This window comes from Ambystoma mexicanum, chromosome 5p (assembly GCF_040938575.1).
Source record: "Ambystoma mexicanum isolate Mex_15411 chromosome 5p, UKY_AmexF1_1, whole genome shotgun sequence".
NCBI classification, from domain to species: Eukaryota; Metazoa; Chordata; class Amphibia; order Caudata; family Ambystomatidae; genus Ambystoma; species Ambystoma mexicanum.
In genome coordinates, this window is record NC_090930.1 from 1,344,656,206 (window position 1) to 1,344,681,254 (window position 25,049).

A 25,049-nucleotide genomic window follows, 5' to 3' on the forward strand; every position below is an offset into this window, starting at 1 on the left:
GCCCCACTACCTTCAGCACACAGCACACGGCCCGTGGTCACAAATGACTGCACGAAAACACATAAACGTTCTTGAGTTACTGGCAGTCCTCAAGGCCCTACAAGCCTTGGAACAACACCTGACAAACATGGAGGTACAAGTCCTAACAGACGGCGCCAGCGCAATGTTCTATGTCAACAAGCAAGGAGGTACTCTCCAAATCTGTCCAAGCTGGCACAGAAAATGGAAGTGGGCACTCGGGATGTCCCTGTCCTCCCAACATGTTCCAGGGATACTGAACACACTAGCAGACTCTCTCAGCAGAGACCCTCTACCAGAAGAGCACGAGTGGGCACTTCTCTCTGCGGATACCCCTCTCTAGACTTGTTCGCTACTAGAGAAAACGAGCAATGGCCAGACTTCGCATCCAGGTTCCCCCAGCCACACCAAGGGGAATGCCCTATGGATGAACTGGTCGGGGATATTTGCTTACGCTTTTCCCCGACTCCATTGATCAGCAGGATAGTGAACAAAATACACAAGGAACAGATTACGCTCATCCTGGTTGCTCCTGATGTGGGCTAGACAACCGTGGTTTCCACATCTACGCAAGCTGGCGATGTGCGATCCCATCAAGATCCCGTACCAGGTCAACCTGTTGACTCAACACGGGGGGCTGGGGGGTGGGAGAAACGACGATACACCCACAACCTCACTCTAAGAACTTGGCAGCATGGCTTCTAAAGTCAGAGTTCGGACACCTTAATCTTCCACAACGGTGTAAAAGGGAAACCAAACACCTGACACTGCTATTGCCACAAGTGGAAGATTTGTCATTTAGTGCCAATCTTAACAGATCAACCCCATAGTGTATGCCATCACACATTCTTTCTTACATGCTCCACCTGTTGGATTCAGGGTTGGTCTTTAATTCCCTTAAAGTCCACCTAGCAGCAGCATACACCACCTCTGAGTAAGATCTCCTGGTGGAAAGTGCCAGTCATCAAAGCTTTCATGGAAGTAGGGAAAAGAATACATCCTCCAGTCTCTAGACAACATTTGCAGAGCAGCTACATGGAGCTCAGTTCATACCTTCACTCGGAACTACTGCAACAGATACACAGGTGGGACAAGCGGTTCTAAAACATCTATTTGCTGCTACTCCTTCTCACCACCTTCTCATAACGCTGCTTGCTAACCTATGCATAGCATGTGATCTAAGCAGATTACACAAGCATCAGAAGGAATACATTACTCGCCGTATTCGTATTTCTGGTGCTTGTATCTGCTTAGATTCACATGTGTTCACCCTTCCTCCCCTGAAAGGTGTATAGATGTTTACTTAAGCTTTCATATATGTACGTATGAGGGACCCACACGTGTGAGGGATCATGGGTACATGGGACATCACAATAGGGATAGTATTACTGGCACGCCCTATTTCGACACCCATTTTTGAGTTTGGAAAAACGAATACTCTGCAGCTTCCACTAGATGTTGGCCTATGCATAGCATGTGAATCTAAGCAGATACAAGCACCAGAAATATGATCATGGTGAGTAATGTATACCTTACATAAGAAGCTAGACAAAGGGGATACTAGATAACCCCTCTGCACTCTATTGTAACATGGGGCGTGCTGGGTCTAGAAAGTTACAATGCTAAGTAAAGTCATTTTAACTTTGCTGCTTTGGGGAACAGTAGTTTATCCCGGTGAAGGTAATTAAACCTTGGGTAATCTGGAAGACTTCCCTGTGTCACTGCACTGAAGGTGCTTTGGGACACAATTGTAAAAGATGATGCCTATGGTGTTTGTTAGATTCAATAACCAAAAGAGACAGTGTTAAAAATCCCATTAAAATACAGGCGACAGTGGGGGAAAGGGTCTCACACTCTCCAGGTTAAAAAAATCAAGTCCTCAAAATCCAGTAAAGTTGCTGGGGGGTCTCTAAGGTGGACGGAGTTGGCACATTTCTGACAATTCTCCATAACAGTCCACCTGGCTGCTCTCTGCATATACCACATCTAGAGCAAGGTTTCCTGTTGGCAAATTCCTGTCATTTCCAATCTAACTCCCTGATGGGACTTGAATGTTGTCCTTACCAGATTAATGGCACCTCCTTTTGAACCCATACACAAGGCCAGCCTTAAGGCCCTCCCCTATAAGACTCCCTTCCTAGTGACCATTACCTCGATGAGAAGGGTTAGTGGACTACATGGTCTTTCAGTTTAAGATCCCTTTGTGACTGTCCACAAAGACCAGGTAGTTTTGCACACATCCACACTTTGCACCTAAATTCATCTGAAAGTTTCATGTAAATCAGTCAATTGAACGTCCCACTTTCTTCCAAAACCCCACTAACTTGGCAGAAAGAAGTCTTCACCCACTGGATGTGAGCAGGGCAGTAATTTACTATCTTGGAAAGACTCACCCATTCTTTGTCTCTGGCAGATGGTAGAGAAGGTTACCCTGTCTCTAAATCAGCAATTTCCAAATGTATTGTAAATTGCATCACACGGTTTCTCTTGCCAAGCGAGATCAACCCTTTACGCCTACAGCTCACGCTACTCGGGGCGCAGGGGCTACGATAGCATTCATTGCCAATGTTCCTATAGATTCCACTCGCAAAGCAGCAACCTGGAGTTCTGTTCACTTGTTCACCCAACACTACTGCTTAGACACACTTAAGTCGGATTCTCAGGTGGGACAAGTGTTGGGAAGGAGAGTCTTCCCATTCCCCAAAGCACTTTAGAATTGGGCAAGACTTCTTTTGACATCTTCTAGGCACTACAAGGGACCAGGGGGACCTGGGGGGTGGGTGGAGCACTGGGAAAGCTCTCATACAAATCTAATCACATGCACAGACATGGGCAAACAGTTATTTAAATATAAGGTGCTAATAACTATTCATTTGTAAATGTCAAATCCTATGCAGTTCTAAAACTTATACCACGGTAGAGGCAAGCTCTCTGCTAGGAAGACTGCAGCCTGTGCTAAAAATAAACTACAGGCTTCCACACAGTCTTCATGTTAGCACTGCCCTTTGCAAAGGGACCCAACACTGTTTGCTGTGTCAAAAGCCCATTCACGCAAAAACTCGATGCACAACATGCAGAATTATGGAAATGATGTTTAAAGGAAATTACAGGACCACATAACTACATGAGTAGAATGAGTGAAATATGGAGAGAATGACGGAAAAATGTTTATATATATATATATATATATATATATATATATATATATATATATATATATATATATATATATATATATATATATATATATATATATATAGTTCATAGGTAACAAAATGAAGGTAAGCATGTGCTACAGTGTATTCTTGCATCAGCTAGCAATATGTGAAGTAGCATGTCCTGACAGAAATCGCTGACAATGAAGAAAAGAAGACTTTGGAGCATCCCTTGTATGGAAGCAGGATGTTTGGGATGAAGCCATAGCCTAAATCCAGTGACCCAACTACAGCAAGACTGGACTATAAAAGCTCCTGCCTGGCACCAGTTTGGCAGGAGAAAGGAACGGCTAAGGGACAGACAGTTCAGGGCCAGAGTTCTTTGCTTCATCCTCATTTCTGTAATTATTGAATGTTCTCCTTCCATGATACTCTTGGCCTTACTTCCCTAGAGGGGTGTATTTGCTCTGGTGTGAGCGTAATTAAGGGACACCCTTATAATTGGGATACTCTTATAATTAGGGCCACCCTTACACAAGCAGTGCTAAAACTTAACTTTGCTACTTGTCATTCACATCCCACCACCATCTCCGGGGTATTGATCGCTAGTCTATGCACAGCGATTCTAAGCAGATTCACAAGAATCAGAAGGCATACATAACTCACCATAATCATATTTTTGATTGGATCGGCTTAGATTCACATGTGCCCCCTCCTTCCTTCCTTAGAATAGAAGGAACATGGACATCTTGTACCTTCTCTCTTCTGTACTCACTCGCGCATTCTCTGTCTCCCTCATGACAGAACAAAAACCGCAGGTACCTCGAGGCGTGAAGGATCTTGTGTACACTCCGTCAAGTTAGGGATGGTGTTAGTCACACCCATGTTGACGTCCCGTTTTATGCACAGCACATTACAGTGAGTAATGTCATAGCTATGGAGTTAAGTAATTAGAAAGTTGATTATTTTTTTATTATATTGTGTATTGGTTTAAGAAGATACAAATAATGGAAAAACATATATTAAACTGTGTAATGTGTAACCTTAAAAATAATGGTGGTGAGGCTTCAATACATGCATTATCTATTGTTTATTTTGTTTCTTATGCATTGCTAGATTATTGAAGAAGCCAAACGTGCGCTGCATGATGCTCTCTGTGTAATCCGAAACCTTGTTCGTGATAATCGAATTGTGTATGGTGGTGGTGCAGCTGAGATTTCCTGTGCGCTGGCAGTTAGTGAAGCAGCAGATAAGGTAATTATGGGTGTTGGGTCATGCTTGAGATTTTTGATACTTTGTACTGCCTCTTAGACTGCTTAAATATCCAGACTGTATCTGTCTTTAAATAGTCTTATGTGGATAAGATCATTTTAAGCAGAAGGTCTAGGCTCCTTAAGTATTACCATTAAATACAGTTGTGATGAAGGTGTATATGAAACATTGCAAACAAATGGCCTTAACAGCTGCAAGGGTTTTTGTAGCTATGGGAACATACATGGTGGGCCCCTGCAGTAGGTTTGTTTCTCCACCACTCGCTGATCATCCCGATATGTCATTCACATATTTGAAGTTGGTCAGGATTATGGAGTGACGCTAGGTGTGGTTTGTGTGTGTTTTTTAAAAAGAAAAAGTGTAGTCAATGTTTGGTTTGGGGCCCTCCAGCATTGCTCTCGGCACGCATTTTACCAAGCTTTCCAGCATTCGTTGTTTCAAAAGTTCAGTGGAAGTTGGAGAAATGTCTATAAAAAGACTTCTCAATCCAACCACCTTGGGGGTGAACCAGGCCACAACACCACTGTACTCTGATTCAGTGGGGGACCACCGTAGAGGTTTAGGTAAATGTGGGGCCTTCTGGATTTGTGGTTTGTTTCTGTTAGAGGAAGCCCAGGGTTCATGGATGCAGAGGTCTCTTCGGACGTCTGATTCTGGAGTCTGGCTTATTTGCTGTTCCAGGGTCTGATGGACTGGATTCTGGATGTTGGGTAGGTATATCATTGTATGCTTCATCCCCTCACCTAGTGAAACCCCCAGCACTTTTTTTTTTTGCGGGACTTCTAGACCTTTTTCTGAAATCCTGAATAATGGAGCCTTTTTTCACTCATTCCATCTTATGAGCTCTATCTTACATAACTCTATTTGTTGTATTTGACCTGTCCTTTTCCTCCAAGGCTCTTGAAGGCAACTGCAGTTTACTATTGCAGCACACAGCTCCTTATGAGATGTGTTGCTGGGCACCTTTAGGGGCCTCCTTTGAGATTATTTTTCTTTATCGTAGAGTAACTACAGTTCTTAAGGATAGAGATACTTAGTATCTTGCCTGAAACTTTATAGTCTGAAAGATCCACCTTTTAGGTGGAGTGCCAAAGGCATCCCTAGTCTTACCCCTGCTCTCTTCTCCTGTGACTTCTAGTTATGAATTGTGGATGTGTTCTACAAACTATTATGTAATTTTTCCACAGCAGGCCATCCATAGCCTTGGTAGTGCAAAATAGGGGCACTAAAGTACTACTTGGGGCCTCCCTTGTTCACCATTACTAGCATGGTTGTTCCTTGTTGGCCCTTTCACCATTCTGGGAGGGGAGCCCTGTATGTGAGGTTTGCATTTGGCAGGAACCCTTGGGTGTCCCCGGCTAGGCTCCATGGTGTCTGGGCAGGCAGGAAGTGGGGGATGTGTTTTCCACCCCCGTGTCCTTTGTCTGCCAGAGTGCCTGAATTCGACCAGCTCCCACTGGGGGGGTCTGGCTTTTTTGCCCACTCCCCTAGGGCAGAAAGAACAAATGCACTTGATTGTTCACAGTACATTGTTTTTTTAATCTGCTTTTTGGTTACTTGCATGTGTGCAGGCTGGGCTGGTAGCAGCGGAAACTTTGTGTTTTTCTCTTTAGTTTTCTGCACTTTACCGCTTAATGCAAAATAGAGTACCATATACTGTAAGAGGGCTGGGCCAGGAGATTTTCACATTTAGCCATCTTGTCTTTTGACCACCTTGCTGCCCTGCAGTGGCTGGATTTTACATATATGGTAAACCCTTGGACAAACGCCATAGGCATCTTTTTACATTCACACAGCACTTTCAGTGCAGTGCACAGGGAAGTCTTTCAGATTTCCCAAAAGGTTTAAATACCGTCTCTTGGATAAACTACAGTTTCCAAGAGCAGTGAAGTGAAATTGACTTTACTTAGTTTGTAAACTTTCTAGACCCAGTACACTATCTTGGTGCTGGAAGTGTTACTTAGTATCCCCGTTGTCTAGTCTCAACATTTTTGTTACCCTTTCCTCGATGAATGGCTAGTGGCAGTGGTTTACTTTAAACTACTGTGGTGTGCTTTTACAGCGGGCTGCATTCGCAGCTGCAGTATGGCACGCAAGGGTGCCATTTTTGTCAAAATGGCCCCGGTCGTCTTTTTTTGCCATTTCTTTGTGGAAATGTCCTTGAGATTTACTCTGCGCACCAAACCAGGTTTGGTCCTTTTGTTTATTTTGCCTTTGGCAGGATTCACAAGTGAAGCCCGCCTCTGGCGCCAAGGATGTCTGGAAGGGGCAGGAAGCGAGGGAGGTGCCCAAAACTTCCTGTACTTAGGAGACAAGAATGAACTCCTAGGTGATTGGCTGGCTGTGCGGCAAGGACAGCCACCCTGCTGTGTCTTGACAGCTTGGCTGGAATGAATGGGAGAAACCTGCATAAAAGACGAGGTTTTTTTGCTTGGAAGGCAGAGTTGACCACTAAGGAATCCGAAGAAGAACTTGGAAGAGACAGACGCCGGCTGCAACTCCTGGACCGTTGGTTTGCCCGGTGAAGCCTTGCTGCTGTGCTGAAGCTCAGAATTCATCTCAAATAGAGAAGCCCTGCGAGGACGACTTCTCCCCTTGAGTTGGTAGGACCAATCAACTCCAAAGTAAGCCACCTGGACATCCTCTTGCAGCTGGTTGTATTTACACTGCAGTTGCTGCTGGAAACTAATAGCCAGGGAGAGGAACACTAGATCGTGTGCGTTGCTTTTAAGTTGACCAAGAGCTCCAGGAAAATCCTCTGGACTCCCAGGAAGCAGGACTGACCGAGCCTGAGCCACCTCCACAGTGCTGGACCCCAGATCCAAGGAAAGCCCATCTCAACAGCCAAGAGTCCGCAGTGGTGCTATTTGCAGACCCGCAAGGAGCTGAAACCGCCACTGAATTGAAGTTGTTCCTTTTCTGTCGCTGGCGTCCTGTTGCAGTGCAGGAGTCCTTCAGACGTTGTGCCTCTTGTCCTACGACTGAGGCCCAGGAACACATGTTATGCAGAGCTTCCCAGAAACACAGGATCTGCAGAGCTGCACAGGAATAGAAGCCAGTTGGAACTGTTTTTCATCTAACCAAAGGTACTGTAAAGTTAGAAAACTTGCCTCTTGTTGTGTAACCTCGCTGTTCTCAGTTGATACTTGTCTTGGTTGCTTCTGTAGAGTTACGAAAAGCTTCTTTACATCGCAAGCCTAATCGGCTTGTGGCCCTGCTTTGATTTCTTCTTTTCTACAAAGAATTCTAAAACCTTGTGCAAGACTTTTACCTACCTGCAAGAATTGCTTCAGATCACCTACACTTTTGCCCCATTGGCCTGGCCTGGCTCCCTGAATACTCTTCTTCCTTCCAGGAAGGGGTTAACTAACTTTGCATTGGGGGTTACCAAAAGTACTTACCCGCGTCAGATTATTTGATCTCTTGTTTTGTTCTAATGACCTTTTTCTTTGACATACTCCTAAGATTTGCCCTAAATGCAACAGTGATATATCTATGTCCTAGCTATTTGTCAACTGAGGGTGTAGGAAATACCTGTGTGCCATCCCAAATGGGTACTTGCTGATTTAGAGAAACTAAGTGTATTTTGCAGTGTATTTGTGTTACTATATTGCCCCCTTCTGAAGAAGGCTTACTCAAACTGACAAATTGTTTAATCAAGAAACCTTGTGTGTAAGTTTATTTGAATACTTGTCACTTAATCTCTAACTACCCTACTGCTCACACAGACCCCTCTTGAGATAAGCCTGGCTGCTGAACACGCTACCAACCTGTGTAGTACAGACTTGTACCAAAGATTGGGTTCCTATTGCCATGAGGTCAGGGTGGTTGTAGTGAATGTTATATATTATAGGTTATGTTATTAGGTGCTTGCCTCATGTAGATGAATAAAGAATGTTGCTGGTGGAGTGATAAAAAAACAGGAGCACAGTGTCTGAGAAGGAAGGAAAGTGGAACAGGAGGAAACAAGTGATATCAGTAAATGAGGCATCAAACACACAAAGACTGCATGGAAGGACAGACGCTGGGGAATTACACGCAAGAAAGAGGACAGTAAGGCACACGGTGCAAGTGTATATGAATATAGCAAAGTCACTGGATATTGGACAAATACATGTAATGAAAGTGCCACATTTTTTGCAAAGGGAAAGGATAATGGACTTGCACGTAGCATGAGGAAACAGCTGCCCGCATGGAATTGCCATGTATGCGGAAGAGCTGAAATGCATTAGAGGAAAGAACCTAAAGGCGTCGGGAAAACATGCTGACACCATTTTTAAAAATTCATACGTAATGAAAATGTCCTAGCAACCCATTACGAGTGGGTAAAACGAAAAGTAAACAAAGCTGTACTCTTAGAAAACATTGCAAAAGAGATCTGATTGGACATAAAGCACAAGCATTAAGTAACACCTGGCAAGATGCAATAATACAATTATAAGGCTGACATAGCAATAAAGGAACACAAATGAATATAATAAGATGGATAAGCAAATGAATACAGAAGTAAAATTGCAATTATAAACTGAAATAAAATAGCAACGGTCATGAACCGATAAAATTTGAAGTGAATGGAAAAATAAATACAAAGCAAAATATACAGCTAGTAATTGGATGAACAGTTATTGAACATGTCATCAGAAAATGCAAGCGGAGATATAAATTCATCTCGGGCCACATTGGGAACAGTCATGTCTGCAGATCCAACTAATTATCTATGCAGACCAAATCCCTTTAGTTTAGAACCAGAGGAAGATCAAGGACAAAGATGGCAAGAATGGTTAGATGAATTTGAAGAATTTAATACCGTAAATGAATTGGACATTTTTATTAATTTAGTTGGGAAAGAAATGAGAACCATTATCAAAACAATTCCTATAGAAGAAAAAGGAACATATCAACTCTTAGTGACAGCAATAAATAGTCGGATCATAGTGCCCCCCCCCCCCAATCGGGACTATGAGCGAAACATCTTTAACCAGTACACACAAAGCCCACATGAGATCATTGCACAATTTGCACTGCGCCTTCAGCGAAAGGCAACATATTGTGACTTTACACACTTTAATAACGATGAAGCAATCGGACTGAGAATTATTGAAGGTTGTATATCATCTCAGTTTAGAAAACATTTGCTAAAGAAATCTCTTCCGCTAAAAGAAGTATTGGAATTAGCAAGGATTTATGAGAGTCGAAACGTAAGCAGCAAACATGGAAAATCCAAAAAGATTTAGACAGCATTGCTGCAAGGAATCTAGGTACAAATGCACAGTGGCAAAGAAGATATAATGCGTCATCTGGATTTGATGTATGGAACAATAATCGCAGAAGCTCGATGGAGAGACAGTATTACAGATGCGGGTTTGAGTTTCCTCATAAAGGTCAGTGTCCTGCTTTAGGTCAGGTATGTCTACGGTGTGGGCAATCATTTTCAAACAATGTGCAGAGAAAGAATATTATCAACATCAGTGCTTCCATATAAACCAAACACATCATTCCCTAGTCGAAGATATGACATCCAGAAGAACTTCAATTGGAGAGCATATTCAGAGAAAGAAATGAATAGACCAAATGGTAATCCAAGGCCGAATTCAATCCAGAGTCAACAACCAGGTCTGGATAGAGATTTGGATAGCATGAATATGGAAGACAAACAAATGGAGCCGTATCAAACTTCATTGTTATACCAAAATCAGGATCCAGAAAGAATGTTGAGCGGAGATCCATATGAGAATCCACCAGTAGGAGAGAACATGAACTTGCATGTAAATAAAGAATACCCGGAATATGACAGATATAGCAAATAATACGTAAGACTAATATACGAGACATTGAAAGGGAATGTGCCCATAAAGGTCAAAGTGAGCCTTGGTGAACAAGACATACCATTTTTGGTTGACACTGGTGCTACAGTGAATGTAATGAGCGAAAAGGAATGAGGGAATAGCTCATCTATATTCATTGCAACCATCAAAAGCAAATGTTTTTTAATGGGGAGCAAATCAACCTCTTGACCTCGAAAGGAAAATTCAATTGTGATTTGGCTCATAAATATTTGTATACCAGTGGAAATACATGTTATAAGCAGTCCCGTGGAAGGGAGATGCCTTCTGAGTTGAAAAACTGCCACAATGCTAAGAATCAGTGATGTCAATTATGATCAGTCTGATAAAGGGAATGCCGTCGCAGGGTCATGATATACAAGGCATGACAGAAGAGACATTAAACTTGGAGCAGTTGAAGGAGAAATAAGTTGTTTGATGGTGTGGGTAAATTTAAAAGGAGATACAATACATCTGCACATTGATCCTAAAGTTAACCCAGTTCCTCAACATCCAAGAAGAATAGGATTCCATCTTCAGGCAAAGGTGGCACAAGCGCTGAAACAACTTGTTGAAAATGATATCATTGAAAGAGTGGAAGGAGGTCCCACACCTTGGGTATTTCCGTTGGTGGTGGTGCTTCCAAAATCTGATGGACGTCTTTGTTTGTGTAGACTTGAGAATTCCTAACAGAGCAATACAGAGGGTGAGACATCCGAGTCCCAACATTGAAGACCTGTTTAGTAGATTGAATAAGGCAATAAGATTTACAAAACTTGATTTGAATCAAGGATATCATCAATTAGAGATTGACCTGGAATCCAGACCCATAACATTTACCACTCATGATGGTCTATTTAGGTATAAGCGATTAGTTTTGGCATTTCATCGGCCGCTGAGATTTCAAGAATCAATAAGAAAAGTGATTGCTCCATTGAGAAATGCATTCAATTATAGTGACAATATACTCATCTACAGAACTGATCAGAAGCAACATGATGAGGCTTTAAAGCAGGTGTGCAAATGTTTGCAAAGTAGTGGATTAACTTTAACTGGCTTGAAATGTGATGTTAATGACATTTGTACCACGCACTTTCACCACTGGAGTGGTCCCCTAGCGCTCTGACGGCTCTGAAAGAGGAGGGGAGGTTGAGTTAGTTGGAGGAAGCAGGAAAAGAGCAAGAGCAGTGATGTGCTGTTGGCGGCCTTAGCCCGGTGGGTCTGTTGGCTGGGCCTGGGGTGTTTGCAGCCGGTAGTCGTGTACTGTTGTGCAAGGCTGTGTTTTTGTTTTGTTGCAATGTAATGAAGTTTGTGCGGTTTGTTGTGCTGTAGGTTTTGGTTGTTTTTGGTTTGGAGTTTGAGCGGTATATGCAGAAAGGGAAATTGTTAGTAGGGTTGGTTAGTTTGTGTCTATCCTGAATTGATGCGCTCGGCATGCGTAGTCTCCCCTGGTGCGGCTCTGTCCTGATCTGGGTCCGACTGGCATACAGGTTCCTTACTCCTCTAGCCCCCGCCTCTAACATGCTCTCATAGCTCTCCTATTCTCCATTCATACTCCTTTGGCCAGTGCACCTGCCAATGACAACCTCTCGGGTAGTGGGGTGATTACCAAGATCTTGATGATTCCACACCACTGGGGTACCTGGCGGTAATTAAGGGGCAGGCGAAAGTGTTGGTAGGATTGTCTAGTGTAGTTGACTCGGTCTCCGTGCGTGGCGCCTGTGTTCCAGTCTATCCGGTGTCACCCGTCCAGGTGCCGTGGGAGTTACACTCTAGGGTCGGGGATGTCCGTGTCTTTTCGGTTTAGTCTTCCTTTTTCCAGTTTCGGTTTCCAGGTTTAGTCTGGTGTTGTAGAGCCAGGTTTTTAGTGATTTCCTGAATTTTAGATGATCTTCAGTGTTTATTTCTTTTGGGATGTTCCAGGTTTTTGCGGCTAAGTGGCTGGAGGTGCCTCCAAGTTTTTTCTTAAGGTATGGTTTGAGTTCAAGGTGAATTTCGATGCCTGATTGGAGGGGTCTCGTTGGTTTGTAGACTGTTATTTTCTTTTGTAGGTATTCTGCTCCTTGTCTGCTGATTGCCCTGTGCGTTATGCACATTGTTTTGAAGGTGATGCAATGTTTTACTGGGAGCCAGTGTAGTGTTTTAGGGCTGGAGTGATGTGGTCTCTTCTGGATAGTATGAGGAGTAGTCTTGCTGCTGCATTTTGGATCTGTTGCAGTTTCTTCAGGAGGTATTCTGGTATTCCGAGGTAGAGGCTGTTTGCATAGTCGATTTTTGACATGATTAGGGCAACGCAAGTGAGTGAACGAGAGGAAAGGTAGACTTCTTGCCGTGTGGAGGAGGAAAAAGCATTTCTTCACTGCATTTATTTGTGGTTCCAGCATTAGGTTGTTGTCCATTAGGACTCCCAGATATTTTACTACCTTCGATGGTGTTGGTGCGTTTCCCATTTCCGTAGGCCATGGGATGGTGGTTTCGTTCTTAGGATACGATCATGATTTCTGTCTTTCCTCGGTTGATTTTCATGTTGTTGGCATCCATCCAGTTGAAGACTTCTTTTAGACAGTCGGTTAGGGTTGAATGGTCGGCATCAGTGTCTTTGATTTTGTACATCTGAGTGTCATCTGCGTAATTGTAACATGTAATGTTGTATTTTTTTGAAGATTCTGATGACCGGAGTCTGATGGATGTTGAAATATAGTGGAGATAGTGAGGATCCTTGTGGTACTCCAATCGTTAACTCGTGGCGTGGATTTGAAAGGTTTTATCCATACGGTTTCTGTTCTGTCTGCTAGGAATGATTTGGTCCAGCGTAGTGCTGTCTGTTATGCCTATGTCTTCTTGTCTTTTGGTCAGGGTGTCGTGGCTAACTGTGTCAAAGGCTGCTGAGGTCGAGCAGAATAAGGGCTGAGGTAGTGTTTGAGTCTGTTAGTTTTGAGGTTGTCCCAGATGGATGGATAGTGCTGTTTCCATTCCTCTCGCTGGTCTGAAACCGATTTGCGCTTGGTCCAGCAGGTGGTGTTTTTCTATGTGTTCTTGGGTTAGTTTATATACACGTAGGTTTCTAGAAGTTTTGCTGGGTAGGGGATGTTGGAGATCGGCCTGTTGGAAAGGTCATCTACGTCACCACTTGTGTTTCAAGAGTGGCTTGATGTATGCTGATTTGAAGATCTTTGGTACAGTGCCTGTTGGTAGTGATAGATTTAGAAGGTTTCTGTAGTGTTCTGCTGGCGATCCTTGCGCGAGGATTGATTTGTAGATGTCTGGGGGACATGGGTCCATGGGTGATCCTGCTTTCTTGCTTCGTTTCACCAGCATTGCGAATGCCTCTGGTGATATTTCAGGAAAGCTTCGGAGTTTGTGTTGTGGTTCCGTGTTAGGTTCGTTGGGTTGTATAAACAAAGTCTGAAGTTCTTTGGACACACATTCTCAGAACAAGGAATAAAGGCAGACCCAGAAAAGGTGAATAATAATCTTGGATTGAAGCCACCTAAAGATGTGACTGAATTAAGATCCTTTCTGGGAATGACTGGGTATTGTGCGCGATATGTGCCTGGTTTTGCAACACCAACAGATTCTCTCAGACAATTACTGAAAAAGGAAGTGGAATTTACCTGGGACAGAGAATGCAATGAAAGTTTTGAAGTAATTAAAAGAACTTGTCAGCTGTCGACGGTTGGCATACTTTAACCCAGAGTGGGAAACTGAAATCATAGTGGATGCCTGCCCTGTGGGATTGGGGGGAGATCCTAGCACAAGTGGAGCCAAAAAAGGAATGTGCAAGGCATATTGTGACATATGCTAGTCGTGCCCTGAGCAAGATTGAACAAGCTTATTCACAAGCGGAAAGGGAGTGTTTAGCGGCTCTGGGCTTGTGAAAAATTCCATCACTTTGTGGTTGGCAGGCCATTCATGCTGGTTACAGGTCATCAAGCGCTGATCTCACTTTTTGGAAATCCAAGAATTAAGATGCCTCCACGTATTGAAAGATGGGGACTGCGATTGCAGATGTATGATTACATCATTGTGCATAAGCCTGGAAAAGAAGCTATTCCTGCGGATAATTTGTCTAGACATCCGAGAGTAGAGGCTGATGCAAGCAGAGGTGGAGGATTATGTATCATATTTATTGCTCAATGCCTTGCCACCTGCAATATCAAAGGAGATGTTTGTAGAAAAGAGCAGGAATGATCAACAATTCAAGCAGCAGTTTGCCTTACAAGATTGGCAAGTGGAGATGGCTGGATGGAAGGAAAAGTATAGAAGGGTGGATATGAAAAATGTGGACATGAAGGACATGCAAAGATTAGCAAGAATAAGTAGAGAATTGACAGCAACGGATGATTGAATTCTTTTGAGGGAAAATAGACTTGTAGCACCCAGAAATTTAAGGAAAGTTCTTGTGATGGTGGCTAATGAAGGTCACCGGGGTATAGTAAATACCAAGAAGATATTAAGACATCAAGTCTGGTTTCCGTGCATGGATGTGATCATTGAAGATATTCTTAAAAACTGCGCTGCGTGCCAAGTAACTGCTGAAAATAGTCGCGCAACTCCTCTTCAGATATTGCCATTGCCTGATGGTCCATGGAATAGAGTGGCATTGGACTTTTATGGGCCGCTGGAAGAGGGAGGATATCTGTTAGTGGCCCTGGATGAATACTCCGGATTCCCGCTTGTGAAACATGTACTGTGAACCGCATTTCATCATGTAGCTGTAGTTCTAGATGAACTGTTCAGTGAATGGGGAGTTCCTAGAGTGGTCAAAACTGATAGTGGGCTACATTTCCAAGGGCATCAATTTGGGAAGTTTGCTGCTCATTTTGGGTTTTAAACATCAAAAGATTACACCCTTATGGCCTTAAGCGAATGGAATGGTTGAAAGGTTTATGCTCCCATCTCAAAAGAGCTCAGCAAAGAGCAATTGTGGACAATGTGTCTGCCATAAGCAGTGTCACAGGTGCTACAGAGTTATTGGAATACCCTGCATGAGAACTGGATATTCACCATCAGAATTAATGATCCGGTATAAACCTCATACCAGACTTCCTCAACTTGAGGATTATAATCTAGAGGAAGATGATGAAATTAGAGCGTGGCAGAATAAAAAGGATGAAGATTAAAGAATGGACTGGTCGAAAAAGGAAAGCCAAAGATGATCAATTTGGAGTGGGCGATTCTGTATTAGTGTGGCAAAGATGTCGTACTAAGTTGATTCAAGATATAAACCCATGGTTCTGAAAGTAAAAACTATAAAAGGACCAATGATCACTGCTGTTGAAGAAGATGAACACAAGGTCACGAGAAATGCTTCATTGTTTAGGAGAATGTTTCAAGAAGACTCCATTAGTGACTCTGAAGATGAAGAAAGATGTAGTAGAGAACTGAGTCATTCTGTTTTGGATGATGTTTTTATGGATTCAAGTGAAGTTCAAAGTCACGGTGGACAAACTGAACTTGAGGGTGGAGGTTCTATTTTTAATTAATTCAAATCCAATTGATTTAGCTGGTCATAATTCTGATCCTAAGGACCTGACTCTGAGAAATCGCCCTTGCTGGGTGGTTCGTAAGCCTGATCGATTAATTGAACAAATGTAGTCATGAATTTATCAAATTGTAAGTACAGATGTATGATATTTGAACACCTGGAATGTAAAAGCTAATGATATGTAAGTACCTTTTATATGATAAGTAAGGGGGATTGTTCTATATTTTTATAGGTTATTAGGTGCTAGCCTCATGTAGATGTATAAAGAATGTTGCTGGTGGAGCGGGGTGTGGGAAATCTAGAACGTGAGGAATGTAAAGGCAGTCGGGTATGTTAGGATATTAAAAAGGATAAGGGCTTAAAGAACGTATTGACATGGTGATTTATTATTAAATTGATCCATAACAGCGCACCAAAAGGGTGCTGCATACGATCTTACCTAACAGCAGCCTTCCCCAGACTCAGTTGTCTTGGTGTCTGGAAGGAAGAAGTCATCAAATCCATAGTCTGCCTCTGTTACCCCCCGAACAGCGAGAGGAAGAAGTTTGACACAAAGGGCCGAAAGGTGATTTATTCAGCGGCAACAACGGTCAAGGCGGCAAATGCACTTGCAATCCTGGCCAGGTACGACGGGGAACTGTGCTACAAGATGGCCCTGTTATTCGAGGCTATGGAGATGCTCCAGGAGGGTGAAGTGGCATTGGACCATGCCATCACCGTGGCCCTGGACATCACACGGGGTTCCGCCAAATGGAGAACATTGTCTGCATCCCTCATCGTGGCTGGTTGAAAGCCACCAAGTTTGAACAGGAAGTTCAGGCGAGGGTCCTGGACATGCTGTTTGGGGTCAATCTTTTTGGGAAGGCTGTCGACTTGTTACAAACCAAGACCGACACTGAGATGGCCCGGTCCCTAGGCATGCTTCAGCAGCACTGACCTTTTTCGTGCCTCTGGAAACTAATCCAGAAGATCGTTTAAGGGTTTTGGTGGCAGATCGTCCTCTTACGTCAACCCCCTCTTCCATGACACAAGTGGCATACAGGGGTTGAAGGCTTTTGGAGGTGGTTGTCGTCACTCCCAAGGCAGCACACGGGCCCCAATGCAGTACTCAACCGGCCAGGACGTCTGGGGCCCCCACCCAGGCACCCTGGTGGGAGGCGGGCTAGCGGGCTTCATCAGCGAGTGGAAGATCTCCATCGACTGATGGGTACTGGACGCTTTTGCCCACGGACACTCTAGAATTCCAGCAGGAGTGTCTGTGGATAACACTGGTGGCCTGACAGGAGCAGCACGTTACTTGGCTCCTACAGTAGGTACAGGCCATGCTAAGAAAAGGGGTGATGGAGCACGTTCCAAAGCAACTGTGGGGCGCCAGTTTACGCCAGATACTTAGTAAGAAAGACCGTGGGCTGGGGGCCCATTCTTGAGGAACTTGGTCGCTGCAGGTCATCTCCCAACAATTCATGATGGTCACATTGCAACACGTGCACGGCCAACTGGGCGAAGGGGACTTCCTAATGTTGTTGGATCTGGAGGACACTCTGTTAGGCAAAGTTTGAATGCAGTACCCTCTGTGAACACTACAAACATCTAGGACTACAGGTATAGGCAACCCAACCTTTGGCATAAGCTTGTACTACAGTTTTGGTAGAGTGAGCAGCCAGGCTGATCTCAAGAGGGGAAATGTGAGCTGTAGTGGAGTTAAACAAGGATTCAGTTACAGGTATTCAAATAAACTTACTCTGTTTCTTGCATAAACGATTATTAATTTATCAGTTATAAAGCCGCCTTCAGAAGGGAGCAATTTAATAGTAACACACAAATATACTTGCACACTCTGAGTTTCTGAATCAGACCAGACCCTTTTGGGATGGCCCACAGACACAACCTACACCAAGAGGTGACTTCGGTAACAAGGGTGCTGGGGACATTAATATTTTGCTGCTGGCATTCAGAACACTCTTCACAAGTTGGTAAAAGGCAAAGGTTTTTAGAACCCGAGAGACCACAAATTTCTTAACCAGTGCAGATACTTGGAGTTCACTAGAAGTTATTCAATAGGCTAAGCCAAAGTCAATGGGCAAAAGTCTTGGCTAGGATAAAGCACTTCTGGTAAGTAATGGAAAAGTTCTTAAGAGTCTTTGATGAAAAGCAGAATCAAATTTAGGGCCACAAGCTGATTAGACTTGTGGAAGTTACAAGCACTTCTACAGTAAGAGGTAAGTTCTTAGACTTGTTTTACAGTACCTTGGTTTAGAGGAAAAGATGCAGCTGATGACTTCTGTTCCTGCAGATCTCACTGTTGCTGGGCCTCAGTCGTGGGGAAAAGAGGGAGGACGTCGGGACTGGCAAACCTGCAACATGTAAACTTCACTTTCAGTGGCTGTTTCGCATTTCAGCTACCGCAAATAGCAGAAATACAGTCCCTAGCTGTGAAGCTGGACTGTCCTTGCTTCTGGGGTCCTGCACTCTGCTGAGGGGGCTCAGGCTTTGGTCAGTCCTGCTTCGTGGGAGTCCGGAGGATCTTCCAAAAGCTTTAGGCCAGCTTTAAAGCAATGCACACAATCTGGTGTCACTCTCCTTGGCTATATGGTTTCATGCAGCAACTCTGAGGAAATTCAACTAGCTCTGAGATGGGTGGGTCCCACGAAGTCGTCCTTGCAGGGGCTTCTCTGTCGATGCGAACTTGGCACTATAGCAGGGCTTCACCGGGCAAACCAATGGTCCAGGAGTTGCAGCAGGCATCCTCTTCAAGCTCTTCGGTTCCGTTGTCCAGTGGCCGGTCGACTCTACCTTCAAGCCAAAAGAACCACCTTTTATCCAGTCTCCACCCCCCCCCCCCCCCCTCCAATTCATTCCAGCCTCGCCGTCACTCACCCAGCCGGGTGGCTGCCCTGATAGTCAGCAATCACCATAGTGCATTTGGGTTTCCTAGGAGATTAAGCACAGGGAGTTTCTGGCACCTCCCTCACTGCCTACCCCCAGACACGGGAGCCAGAGGCAGGTTTCACTCAGAACCCTTGCCAAAGGCAAAATGGACAGACCAAACCTGGTTTGGCGCACAGAGAAACCATCTAGGACCTTTCCACAAAGGCATGGCGAAAAACAAAGACCGGGGATCATTTTGTCAAAGATGGCTCCCGCAGTTCGCGTTACCGGAGTGCGAACAGCCGCAGTAAATGCGAACATTGTAGTTCGGAACGAAACCACTGTTACCAGCCATTCTGTGGGGAAAGGGTAACATAAAAATGTTACATGAGCAGTTCAACACAGGGGATACTAAGCAACCCTTTCAGCACTCTATTGTAAGATAGGTTGTGCTGGGTCTAGCAAGTACACTGCTAAGTAAAAATTTCACTTCACTTTACTGTTCTGGGAAACAGTAGTTTATCCCAGAGAATGCATTTACACCTTGGGAAACGGAGTTCCCTGTGTCACTGCACTGAAGGTGCTGTGTGACACAATGTAAAAGATGATGCCTATGGAGTTTGTTAGACTCCATAGCCAAAAGAAACGGAGGTCAAATTCACATTAAAATGCATGAGTGGGAAAAATAGTCTCGCTCGCTCCAGATAAAAAAAAACTCCTCAAAATCCAGCAAAGTTGCTGGGGTTCTCTAAGGTGGAGGCAATTAGCAAATGTTTGAGAATTTTCCCTAACACACTCACTTCCACGTCCCCAGGAAGCATCGGCAGTACCTGTGCTTCGTAGTACAGGGAAAACACTACCAATTCAAGGCCCTTCCCTTTGGACTTCGGCGCCCAGGGTGTTTACGAAGTGCCTGGCACCCTTGGTGGCCCATCTGCATGGGATTAATGTGTACCCGTACCTCACAACTGGCTAATGCAGGCCAAGTCAAGGGAAACAGCTGTCTACCACACGGACAGGACTGTTCGGCTGCTGACGGGTCTGAGATTCTCTGTGAATTATCTGAAGTCCTGCTGAATTCATCGCAGGACGCCCTGTTCCTGGGGGCCAGGCTGAACACGGTCTCCTGCCTGGGGGGGGCCCCCCCAATCAAAAGGTACAACTGCTACTGGCACTGAAGATCGCCACAGTGCGAGCCATCGCGTCATTGCTCGGCATGTTGTTGTGCATTTACCTGCAACCCCCTCCAGGAAATCCTGGCCGCCCAGTGGGTCCAGGTAACGGATGCTTAAAGGACAGGATTGTTCTCGTCGAGTTCCGTCTAGCAATAAGGGGGTGGGGCGTGCACTCCAACATCACTGGGGGCAGGGACTTCAGAGCAACAACCCTCCCCCAGTACCAGGAGATGGTCACCACGGATGCTCCCCTGGAGGGCTGGGGACCTCATAACGGATGTCTCCACACAAGAGGCCTGTGGGTACCAGAGGATGGGGATCTACACCAATGTCCTGGAACTGCAGGCAGTGTTTTGGGCCCAAGTCATTTTTTCTGTCCCTCCAGGGCAAAGTGGTCAGGTTCATGGACAATACCACCACTATGTTCTAAAGCATAAAACGGGGGCACTAGATACCCAGCGCTCTCAAGAGATGCGCAGGACTTGTGGCACCGGGCCGTAGCCCTCTCTCAGCATGGAGCTGTGCTCTTTTGGGGGCTTCGGCAGGATCAAGTGGACAACCTTTTTCTCAGGTGGGGGCAGACTCCAGATCGATCAGTTTGCGACAGCGACGTACATAGTGCAAGAGGTTCGCTAGCAGGGTCCACTAGTGGGGAGCATGGGTGACACGTTCTGCCAGTGGGTGGCAGCCATTCACACTGCACGCGTACCTCAAATCAGCCTTCCCTCTGGTTGCATAGTTTGGTAAAGGAATTCCTCATGGGACTGTTTAGTGTTTTCCCCCGGTCTGAGACCCTGCTTGGGGATTCAATGTCCTCTTAAAGCTAATGGGGCCTCTATTCGAGCCTCTTCAGAGCCCCTTTGAAATATCTCTCCTGGAAGACCGCATTCTTAGTTGCCATCACTTCAGCCAAAGCGGTGGGTGAACTGCAAGTCCTCTCCTGCAAAGCTCCCTACTCGAGTTTACACCAGTCTTAAGTGGTTGTGCATACAAACCCTTCATGCTAAAGGTCCCTTCACCATTCCACCTGAACAAACCTGATTATTCCAGTATTCTTTGGCTCTACTTTGTAAAGATCGCTCCATGGAGACCTTCTCTAGATGTCACCCGGGCCCCCAAGTTCTTTGTGGCCTGCACAAGGAAGTTCCGAAAGTCATCTGAACTGTTTGCTTGCGGACCTACCGGCAAGGGCAACACCCTTTCAATGGCTTCCATTGCGAGGTTGCTGTCTGGTTGCATTTCCCACTTCCATTGTCTGGCCAACAGGCCCCTTCCAGGAAGGCCAAGACTACACTTGCTGAGAGCTGTGGCTTCTACGGCGTGCCTGTCCAATGTCTTCCCTCAACCCACCCCCCACACCACCCCAACTCGACATCTGTGGGGCAGCCACATGGAGGTCTTTCCATAACTTCACAAATTTCGACTTCATTGGTGGGCATTCCAGGGAGGAGTCCCGAGTCAGTCAGGCAGTACTTTGCAACCTCTCAAATTGAGATGAATGTTCCAGAGGTAAGTCGATAGGTTCTGTTGAGCTATGCCTCTGCCCATTGGTTGTGTATGTGTACTTCAACATTATCCTATTTAAAAAGCCTCTGAAGCCATTAAAAATACCAATGCGTGAGAAGGAATAAGTTAGTTACCTGTAACTCCTGTTCTCCTGCATTAGTATCTTTCATGGATTCACATGCGACCCGCCCACCTTTCCAAATCGGGCTCTTGTTGGCCCATACTAGCACGTTCCGTGCACTGCCGAATCTGAAGATGGCCGGCAGAGTCAAGGGGGACCTGTCTAATTGGCTATGGGGTCTGTATGTCCCAGAATGACTAATAGAGCACTAAAGTGACCTGTAGTTGTAAAGTTTAAAGGTAAACTGCTTTAATGTTGGAGGATTCACAGCCTGACTGGTAATAAAGGACATGTGAATCCATGAAATGTACCATTGCTGGTGAACAGGAGCTTCAGATAGATAACATATTCCTTACACTGGGTAACCAAGTGCTCCTGCACTGATGGCCATAGGGGCTAATCGATGCTCCCAAGCCAAATGAACCAAATGAGCTAAGCAAGGTAAGTTTAGTGAAAATGCGTCTTATCTTCAGAAGTGAGGAAAGGTTCAAAACAAGTCAGCAAAAGGTAGGCAAGACGTCCCCAATGTCTTAGAGGTAAAGTAGAATCTTAATGGGTGAGACGGCTGGATATGAAGTAGGGCTGTCCGATGTCGCAGATGGCTTTAAGAATTTACAAATTCAAGGATTTGTTTCAGTAGTTGTCAGATTACACAATTTTGTGGATTTTGGGCTGCAAGAAGGCCAGATTAATGGCAGTCTCTAGTTTATCCAGCTTCCCTACTCCCCAGCCACTCATGAGGCAGGACTAGTAATGAATATCCACTACTATCTGATACTAACCTATACTTCCAAGTGAGGTCCTAGGGCGATTCTTTTTCCTGGATTTTTCAGAGGAACCCTTACTCTACTATCCTTACTCCTTTACTATATGCCTTCTATGCCTATTCTCTTCCTACCTGCTCTACCTCCTGCCAGCTCTACTGTCCCCCTTTCTCGCACTCTATCCCTATGCTCTTTCCTAATCTCCTCCTCACTCGTAACTCCTAGTCTTTCTGCCTTTCCCCCTCTGATATTTCTAATTGTCGTCCCTTCTCTCCCTATTTCCTGGTCCCCAACCTCTCCCCTTCACTCACTCTTTCGCTCTGTATCGCTCACCTTCCAATAGCTGTCTTTGCTCTCTACTCTATTTTCCGTACTTTCTTTCTACTTCCTCTCATTCAAACACCCACTTTCCCAACAATCCACTGTCATGCTTGTTACCACTCTAACACACACATTACCTGAAATCTTTCCCACTAGCTCCTCTGTACTCTCTCCGTCTGCCTTGTCTGTCCAATACCTCCTCTGACATCATTAAAACACCCTTCATCCATGTTTGTGAGCGTGGATCTTATATACCCATGCATTCCGTCTCCACCTCCTTCCTTTTGGTCCATACTTGCACCTGATAACCCATTGGTTTAATAAAACGCACTTGGTCCAGCCCCCTTGCCACTCAGGCATTCGTTATGCTATTATGGCTCTGTCTAGTTCATGTCAGCTGCTCAAATCTCATTCCTGCAGCCCAGAGAGGTTGGTGGATGGAGGAGCGAGACTTGCGTGTTTTTTTTTTTGTGGTTAATGGTGTGCAGATTATAGTATATGGAATTGTTCATTTGCCTTTCACTTATTGTTGCTAGTGGTATTGACGATATGTTGAGTGGCTCTTAATGAGCACTCCAGGTTTACTGGTAAGGACCATTGGTTAGTTTTTTTAAAAAAATACTGTGGTTGAGCATGTGGCGCTTTAATTTACATTTTTAAATGTTTCTTTTAGTGCCCTTCTCTGGAGCAGTATGCAATGAGGGCTTTTGCCGATGCTTTGGAAGTCATTCCTATGTCCCTGGCTGAAAACAGTGGCATGAGTCCCATCCAGACCATGACTGAAGTAAGAGCTAAGCAAGTGCTAGAAAACAATCCAGCACTCGGAATTGACTGTTTACAGAAGGAAACTAATGGTAAGTAATTTGCTTACAAGTAACTTTAAACAGATGTTGTAAGTCTAATAAAATAAGCGTTTGCAAAGTCAACAATTGATGTTTCAATAGGCAGAAAAGTGTAATTTTCATGTATAAAAGTTGTAATGTTAAGATTTCCTTTTACTACAAATCGTCCCAATAAAATGAATGTTACCAGTGTTTTTTCCTTTTTTCTGTGCAAGTGAAAGGTCTCCTTCACCTACCATTTTATGCTAGTTTGCCTACACCACAGGCAAAACTATTGGCTTTACCAATGCTTGTTTTACTGTCTGTTTAGTAAATGAGTTGCAAGAGTAGAATGGTCAAGTGTGGTGAAATGTATTTTGAGAGCAAACCTTTTGATTTGAAAGTAGTGCAGAGATGTGAAGAAATCTGGTTCTCCAGCATGGGGTCTGGCATGGATTCACTGCTTATGAATATTCCCCGTCAGGCTGGGAATCCTCGCTGAAGAGAAATCAGTTTCATGTCTGAACTGTCTTTCTCCTAACAACCAATCACTGAGCACTGGGTCATAATGCCCCAACCAATGACTGCCCTCGGATGACAAGCATTCCCAGTGCCTTTACTGCCTGTACCCCGACACACGTTGATGAAGACTGTGCGTTTTGCCAGGAGATGCCGCCTCGCACGCTAAAGGATCGGCATAGGCGGCTGGAGGAGTGGCTGCAGGCCAAGGCCCCTGCTCTGGGTGTGTCCCAGCAGCATGCCTCTTGCGGTTCCAAGAAAGCTGAGCAGGCTTCCAAGACCTTTGAGGCCACCCCTCCTGCAGGGGTCCAACAGAAGGCTAAGCAATGCAAGTCCACTGCCCCCGGGAGCACTGTTGTGATGGGCTGCTACGCGGCCAGGGCGGGTCCGTCTCCAGCGACTTCAGTCACCAGTCAATGCTCAGGATCTTTGTCCAAGAGGAAGTCAGACCATCCGGGCAAACTCCCGGAGAAACCCAAGTCCGACCTGCCGGGGAAGGCCAAGGGGATTGGGGCTCTGGGGCTCTGACCCTCCCCCCCCTGGGGAAGGCCTCTGCGACAACCAAGGCCAAGCGGGACAAGGGGCTGCTTGTGACCGTAAAGGCCCAGCTACATCCGACAAAGGCCCAGCCTTCCATCGAGGGGGGGTTGTGGCGTCGCTCGCAAAACCGCTGTGGCGGATCCAACGGGCATCCCCCTCACGAAAGCAAGAGTGTCCCTCCTGGCCAGGAGGGAGGCTCTTTCCAGCCCATAGTGAAGACCCCGGAGAAGATGATGCTGGTCATCTCCCTGTAACTGTCACCTCTGGTTGCGAAGTGGGGGTGGAGGTCCTCCAGGGCACGGGTATCTCCCCGGAGGATGAGCTCATCTACCTTCAAACCATCCAGGAGGAAAACGTCAGGAGCAGGCACTATGACGAGGGTGACAATGACGATACCGTCTATACAGGCGACTGAGCTGCAGGGTGATGAGGGCCTGGGCTCCCGGCCTATACCCCAGATTCTGATTCTACCTCCGCCTAAGTTGCCGCCTAGAGACACCTTTTGTGGACATTCTCTCAGCGCTGCATACTCTGCTCTGAGATACAGACAACCCCCCCACCCCCACCGACTGGGGAGGCACCGGCCAAGAAGAGGAAGGTACACCTTCCAGCTCCTTGCCACCCTTCGCCTCCCTCTGCCCCAAGAGATGAGATGCACC

General features: G+C 45.3%; 1 protein-coding gene across 1 annotated transcript in view; it reads left to right on the forward strand.

Moving 5' to 3' along the window:
• Positions 1 to 25,049, forward strand: part of CCT5 (chaperonin containing TCP1 subunit 5) — a 120,208-nt gene that overhangs the window by 76,845 nt on the left and 18,314 nt on the right. Inside the window, exons 9-10 of the mRNA XM_069613732.1 lie at positions 4,290 to 4,427; positions 23,184 to 23,364. Of these exons, the coding sequence (XP_069469833.1) occupies positions 4,290 to 4,427; positions 23,184 to 23,364 (319 nt within the window). The remainder of the gene's footprint in view (positions 1 to 4,289; positions 4,428 to 23,183; positions 23,365 to 25,049) is intronic.